Source organism: Ipomoea triloba, chromosome 2, assembly GCF_003576645.1.
Source record: "Ipomoea triloba cultivar NCNSP0323 chromosome 2, ASM357664v1".
Classification (NCBI taxonomy): domain Eukaryota; kingdom Viridiplantae; phylum Streptophyta; class Magnoliopsida; order Solanales; family Convolvulaceae; genus Ipomoea; species Ipomoea triloba.
Genome location: NC_044917.1, coordinates 23,298,890 through 23,306,824, shown reverse-complemented (window position 1 = coordinate 23,306,824; position 7,935 = coordinate 23,298,890). Strand labels below are relative to the sequence as shown.

General features: G+C 35.8%; 1 protein-coding gene across 2 annotated transcripts; it reads right to left on the bottom strand.

Annotated features, from left to right (window-relative positions):
• Positions 1-567: 567 nt before the first annotated feature.
• Positions 568-3,975, bottom strand: LOC116010262. 2 transcript variants are annotated; one of them, XM_031249581.1, is made up of 6 exons: positions 3,663-3,975; positions 2,969-3,250; positions 2,706-2,879; positions 2,493-2,599; positions 1,645-1,970; positions 568-1,464 (listed from the first exon to the last, which is right to left on the bottom strand). In XM_031249581.1, the coding sequence occupies exons 1-6, from the start codon at positions 3,816-3,818 to the stop codon at positions 839-841; spliced, it is 1,671 nt and encodes a 556-aa protein (XP_031105441.1). In that variant the 5' UTR covers positions 3,819-3,975; the 3' UTR covers positions 568-838. The 2 variants fall into 2 exon arrangements, with proteins under 2 accessions (XP_031105441.1, XP_031105442.1); XM_031249582.1 differs by having other exon boundaries at positions 2,969-3,232; positions 3,663-3,974.
• Positions 3,976-7,935: the final 3,960 nt, after the last annotated feature.

Below are 7,935 nucleotides of genomic sequence, written 5' to 3'. Positions count from 1 at the left end.
TTAAGGGAGTGACAAAAAATTTACAGTCGTAACCTTAATCAATAAAGGATTACAATAAGATAAAACGGACAATATTACTCATAATTGATCAACTCAAACAAAAAAAAAAATCAAACTTATAACCTTATAGTTATCAATACCTAAGAGGGACTTATCGAATGATAATTCATGCCCTCCTAAAAGCTTTTCTTTCTTCGCGCACAATAGCTATCAAAGCGCAACAACTGATTCAATTGCTAGTCTTCCCACACCACAACTCAAGCATCTTTTCCCAACCAGGGACAGTTTAGCCTAAAGCTCGACCCTTTGGCTTCGTTCAGGTCCTTTATCCGTAGACAATCAACAATCTGATCATTTTGATGATATTACACCGTTACCTCCACTATTCAATACTTTAGTTCATACTAATAATGATTTTCTTTCTATTTTTCTTCTATTGTCACATGATTCTCAAATGTCAGAGCCTAGTAGCTAAAAACACAAAAAACATAAAAATTAGGGAGTACTGGTCTGGAAATTTGCTAGACCCTGAACGCAATCCTGAGTTCATGCTCCAAAACCAGGTTCTTCATATCCACATACAGCAGTTCACTTGCAAATACACATTAAACCACAAATATCATGTTTTTAAGGATTTTGATACAACAATATAAAATAAGAGGGGATGACAAAGGAAAACATCTGCACATAAGAAACCAACGCTTCATGAACACCAAATTTGAATTCCTAAACTGAACAAAATTAGTACACATCTATAACAAGTTGGCTATATTTACAGTGAGAGGTCTCACCATCCCTTTGATGATGATGATGATGAGTTGAAGAAAATAAAACCGCTCTACCTAGCTTGATGATAATCAGAATCTTCGGCGATATTGAACAAAAACTGAGGCAGCGACGTTATTCGAGGAAGGTTGAGCAATAGATCCCCAACTGAGTCCTTTCTTGACATCGATGGTTTCTGCTTCGAGCATGTGAGATCATCAGGTAGTTCATCGTCATCTGGAGTGGGAGAACGATTTTCCTCTACATTCCTTTCACTAACTATTGATGCAGAAGTGAAGTTGAACTCTCCAACTCCCTTGTCCCCCATTGCTGTCTCGTGATAATTCTCTCTTCTTTGGGCGGTGGGCGGAGGAGGGTCTTTCTGAAGAAGGCAGCAGAGAGAATTGACCCGGGACATGAGAGACTTTTCATCCGAGGCTGCAGGCATATACTGAGTGTCGCTAAACAAGCAACGGTTTATCTCTTCAAGCATTTCTAAACTTTGTCGTTCCTGGCTAGAGAGATTGAAATCTTTGGATGTTTTTTGCTCCGACATGCGTTGTTCAAGATGACTAACAAGATCACCCATCGACATAGAAGGATGAAGCCCCGGGACTCTGATCTGATCCCAGTTACTCAGTCCCTTCCATTCTTCTACTCCAATACTTTTAATATCTTCAATTACCCGCGTGTCCATCACTAAGAATAAGAATGTCAAGTTAGAGTGCTAGAAAAGGAAAGTACCGAATGGCACTATTCTAGCAGTTTTCATTCTAACAACCAAAGACATCATATATTTAGAAACTCACATTTCCGAAGAAATTTCATACATGGCAAGCACACCAAATAACAACTTTGAAGTGTGAATAAATGTAGTACCTGAGCTTGGTGATGATGTTTCACGCCGAATAGATTCCAAAGGCTGAATAATGTGATCTTGTTCACTCCGTGAGGAAGAACAGTGAGCCCCCGAAGGTGAATTGGCATCACACAAATCAAGGAAAGAGGAATTTTCTCCACCATTCAGATCAGTCCCAGTATCACTTTCATCGGGATCTTCAAATATTGATATTTTGGACTCGAAATAAGGAGAATCTAATTTTATCTCCGCTTGTTGACTTAGAAAGTTCAGACGGGGATCACATTGAACAAGCTTTTCAAAATGCTTTCCTAACAAGCCCTGAGGACACTGCAGATAATGTCGCCTGTGGTGAAGGAAAATACTATTTAGAAAAAAAGAGAACCAACAGGACCAAAAAAAAGAGTAAAAGATACTCTCTTCTTAAAAGTCTTCTAATTTCCGGTAGGCAGCTTACAACCTGCAAGAGTTCTAAACAACTGCAACAACCTACCACCCACCATTTAATTTCCTTTTGTTTTTCTTTTTTGGCAGTCAAAAAAGGATGCCTTCCAAATTCCAATCAAAAGCAAATTAGGTTAACTTGGAATTTCATAGCATGCAAAAATGGCCTCTCAAATTCCCAATTCACGCCCCCAAGGATGCTAATATCAATTAAAGCAGCTGTCCATGTGCTGCATTGAACCTTTAAATCAAAAGAGTGGTAACCGGCTAAAGAATCTATTCTGTTGCCCAACAAGACGGATACACAAAGAAAAAACATCCATTCCACACAAGATACTTGAATTCCGCTTTCATTCATGATATAGTAGTAGATGCCAAATTGGTCAAAATCACAATGATCACAATGATCCAGGCAATTAGTTACCTGTTCATGCTAGCCTGTCCTCCAGTAAAATCTGAAGTTGCTTGCCACAATGTGTGTTTCCTCGGTTGGGGATTTGTCTCCCTAAAGAAAAGTGGTTGCCTCGCCAACTGAAACAAAAAAGGATAGCAATCACCAAAACCATATTAGAAACATCAATAATGGAACTTGTATTTCTATTTTGTAACAACACAAGATTGAAGTTACACCACGTACCACCACATCCAACGTCCCAGGTCCATCATCCGGGTAAGTTGCCTTTATCCCCATAATGTCAGACCACTGAATTTCAATCTTATTCTTGAGCCCACCATCGAGAACTTCCCAAACCAGCTTGTGCTTTGCAAAGTAACATTTCGCCACTAAATCCCCTTCATACCTAGACTTATACTGCACACACAACACAACCACCACTCAGTACCCCGCCAACAAATGTACCTCGTTTATTTAAAAATATCTGAGAACAAAACTGCAAATACCTCCCAGCTACCAATTTTGAGAATCGTTGCAGGGAAATTAGACGCCTTTAGCTTCTCTGTTGCGCTGGAATTGGGCTTCTGTTCCTTTTTACCAGGATTTCCTCCATCCTTTGACATCTTCCCTTGAGAAAGCCTCATTTGGATCAAATCCAAAAGTGATGGGCTCTTCCTTAAACTCAATCCCAATGGACTTGGCTCCTCTAGCGGGTTATACTGCACCACCTGAGGTTCCCTGAAATCACTCACTCCAATTCCCACCTGATGCTGCAAAACAGAAACAAACTAGCCAATTATACATCAACAACAAGAAATGAATATAAAAATAAAAAAAATAAAAAAAATAAAAACTTAAAAGGGCAAGCCAGAAAGTATACTAATTCAAACTTTCAAAGCTAGTCGTCTATAAAATCATCATCAGTCAATGCACAATTATTTAAAATAAACTATAGGAATCAGTAAACCAATAGAACTATTCATAAAAATGTGAACTTTAATCCTTTTATTCAATAACCAGGACTTACTATAAATCCCCAAACTATAATTACTCATTTTTGCTTATCATAAATCCTCTACCTAAGATCTATTGAATATCGATGCATCGCCTTCTCACAAAAAAAGGGCAAGAAATCCCTTAACAGCTTATACACAGGACATAAAATCCAGCATATTAGAGCGTAGAGAGGATAAGAGATACCTGAAGAGGAGAAGAGAGCTTGGATCGTTTGTTGAGTGGGCCGTGTTCTTCCTCCAAAGGATCATCGGCTTCCACTTCCAGCTTCACCGGCGCCGCTTTACCTCTCTGCCAGTCCACTTCCGGCGCCATCTCACCACTTTCCATCAAGAAAACCATCAAAAATATACAAAAACAGATTCAGACCAAAAATAAGTGCCGGAGCTCGCTGAGTCGACTCGGGATTTGCAGCAAGAGATACGGTGGAGAGAGAGAGAGAGAGAGAGAGAGAGAGAGAGAAGAGAAAGCAATGTTCGATTTCACCACTTCTGCTACCGGACAACCTCGGCCTCCGAGCAGTTTTATATGACCCAGAAATGAATCCATCTCGCACGTGCCACTCTAAATTACTTTGCCTACCCCTCGCACGTGAGTCGACATTCCGTAAAACTTTCAGTCTAATCCCCCACACAAGAAACACGTTTTCTCCAAATTCCTATTGGGTTTACTTCGCCAAACACATCCTTTACCTCAGCTAGCATTCCAATTTATTAGCTCATGAGTTTAGCTCAGATTTAATATATAATACTTTATAGAGAAGATTAAAATATAAATCTTTATAATAATAATATGGAGATTATGTTCAAAATGAACAGATTCTTTATACACATCGATATGCCGTGATTTACATCCTCATCAAATGTTCTGTCAAGTCAAAATGTAGAAGTTTTTGGGGTTGAAAATTCAACATTTAAGTAGAAGCATTCCAATTCATTTATGAAAATTTTAATAAATTTCATAGTTAAGCTATATTATATTCTTATTTAAATTGTTTCAAGTCAAATTTGTACTATTCCATCATAATAATTACGGAGTATTATTAAAATCATAATCAAGTATCAAATTTAATTGAAATTTGGAATACGGACTTTACTTTTCAACTCACTTTTTAACATGTTTTGCATACATTTATTTCTTCAAAACTACTTAATTGATTTTCTTTATATTTAATTAATAAATAAATTTTCTTTTTAAACCAGTAGAAGTGAATTATTATGGGAATTTAATAAGTGTAAATTATTTCATTATTGTGTGGTAAAATTTAAAAAGACTTTATTTAAAATTTAAAAAAAAAAAGAAATTACTTCCCACACCTAAATATATGCATACAAACAAAATAGATATGATATTTTCGCATCCTACATTGATGAAACTAATACATTATAACTGAATTCATTTGAAAGGAACTTTCATATAAGTGTTGTTGCATACATATAATACATATAAGTTTGAATTTTTTATTTTATATTTATGTGATTCAAACATTATTACTTGAATCAATATAGTTTGATATGTAACATCTGTTATATACTTTCTCAATTTCTTTCAACCAAAAAAATCAATGTTGTCTCCACTATTAGGATTCGATCATGTGATTACCTATTTGAAACGGTAATAGATGTATTATCACATTGCAGAGTAGTATTGGTAATTTGAATGGTTAAGAATGGGAAGTCTAAAAAAACTTAAAAGGGCATCCAATAGTAAGTTTACTTAAAATTGGCGCAAACGCGAATAGATTTGAAGGGGGAGTAGGGGCAAAAGGGTCAATGTGGGGGGCAAAGGTAGGCTAGTGTCACGTGAGACACATGACGTGTTTTAATGGATAAAAGCAGCGGGGCCCACATTCGTGAAGGTTCATGTTCGTCCGGTAGTGGAGGCTTTCGGTTCAATGGAGAAACGGCTGCGATGGGACGGCGTGGCGCCACGTGTTCAGATCCTGGCAGTGGACGTGACACGTAAGAAGTTGAATTGGATGCCCTTCCTGGGCTGCTGCTATTCTGGATAATGTTTCCCATGATTGTAGTTTTGTCGCTTAGCGTCCGTGTCGTCAACGCGCTTCTCCTCCCCATCTTCACAGTATTCCGGCGACTATCAACACCACGCGCCGCTTTTCTTCTCCATCACCAATCATAATCGCCCGCTTCTTCTTCAAGTTGTTTGACCTTCTTGTCCCACTCCCTTTTAGTATTCTTCTCAGCCTCTACTTTTCTTTTTCACCTCACAAATTTGCCATTTCAACTTGAGATTATATTATTCCAATAAATAATCTAAAAACATAATAAATGTGAATGAAGGTTATACCCCTCATTTATGTCCCTTTTTTCCGTTAAGTTTTTTGTACATTATGCTATAAAAGTTGTACTACATAATATTTTGGATAAATATACCCCTACCGTTATCTTTTCCACTATTGTTACTATGCACATGCATCCACCATATATTTTCTTATCTTCTTCAATAATAATAATAATAATACGAAATTGTAATTTTTGCCCCTCCATAATATGTCAATTATCAATGTCACCCTTGAATTATTAGTGGTGTGTAAATGTTGCCCCTCAATTTTCAAAAACGGTACATATATTGCCCCTCCCGTAACGAATGAGGGGCAATATTAACACCACGGGAGGGGCAATATATGTACCATTTTTAAAAATTGAGTGGCAATATTTACACCACTAATTATTCAAGGGTGACATTGATAATTGACATATTATGGAGGGGCATAAATTACAATTTTCCATAATAATAACAATATATACACATTAAATGTTAGAATTATATGTTAGTTATTTTTTAAAATATAAATATCCAATTTATAAAAATATTTTATATTATTATTATTATTATTATTTACTATATTAAAAATTAAATAAATTTAAAATTTTAATATAAAATATTAATATTGGGCACTTATTTTTTGCACATCGCGCATAAGAAAAACTAGTAAAATATATATGATAATGTTAAATACGGTAACACGAAGCTAAAACGGGAAATACGATCTATTATTACTCAAAAGATCCAAGGCCGGTTTGGAATACAAATAAAAAGGGCTCGGCGGGTCGGCAGTGGGATTTCCTACTGTCCGAGCACACTTCAAGGCTTAGTTTAGAATCAGCCGAAAGATCTTCTCTCTCTTCATAAATGCCGTATTTATAAGAGGGGAAATGCACGATTGCTGGGACTCCGGCATGACGGGAACGTGGCGTGCATGCGTCCGCCTCACTCCTGGCCCAAGCGGGATGGAGCACGTGGCGAGCCTTGACATGACCCTTGCCAGCCGAGCAAAGGCACCGTATGGTCCGTGACGGCCTGACCGCAAACCAGTCGGGCCGAGTTGCCGACCTCCCGATCATACGGACTCCGACCGGTACTAGAGTATATATACTATCAATATAAATGCCAACAACTACTGCAACCTTGTACTCAATCTTATCCACTTGAGAATAAGACGCATGTTATTCATATTCCCATACTATAAAGTACTAATCTTCTTTAATATCATGGGATAAGATGGGGGATTTAATATAATTTATGGATGATTATTTACTCGTTATACCATTATTTACTCGTTAGGTACTTCTAAATGGCTACACCATATTCAAGGCCAATGATCAATCCATTAACATTTGATTAAGAGTAGATGAGTCCTTTTTAACTGTCAATATTATTTTTTTCCTTATTTTATATTCTATTCATATTATGATATGACAATAAATTTTTCTTTTATAGCTATTCGCTACTATTAATTAACCAAACCTATACCACGTAAAGAAAAGAAATATGTTTATTAATCAAATACAAAAAGAACATAAACAATTATATATTCTCATGTAAGAAACTAAATATTATGATTAAAATCATAAAGTGAATGTATTATCACTTAAAAAATAATGTTATTATTATTTTTAGGGGAATATATCTCATCCCTACAAAATTCACACATTTTTTTTTGCTATTCATTAATGTGGTTATTTTTGTGTGATTATTATTTTTTATTTGAAATCACAATTTATTAAAAATTGTTACATTATGTAGTGATAAAAAAAAATGAGTGACTTTTGTAAGGGCATCTAGCATTGTTCTTATTGTTATATTAAAACATATTTGGTGAATCTTTGTAAATTTTATTAGGAACAAGTGTTAGATAGATTTTGATAATACCAAACAAGTTACAACAATTAGGTCTCCAATTATTTTATTTTCTAGACTTAGAAAAATTTTCATTGTAAATATGAAAAGTTGACTTATTTAGAGAATGAATTTTACTAATCAACTGTTCAAAGTAACCTTATGGATCAAAGTTACTTACGAGAAGTCAAGTATCTTTATGGATCAACTGTTCGAGCATTCTCTAAACGAATAGTAAAATTTCATAAAGTCAGTTATTGCACACGAAATGTCTCCAAAGGAAAAGGAGTCCTATTTGTTTTCCAAAAGATCTGGCTTT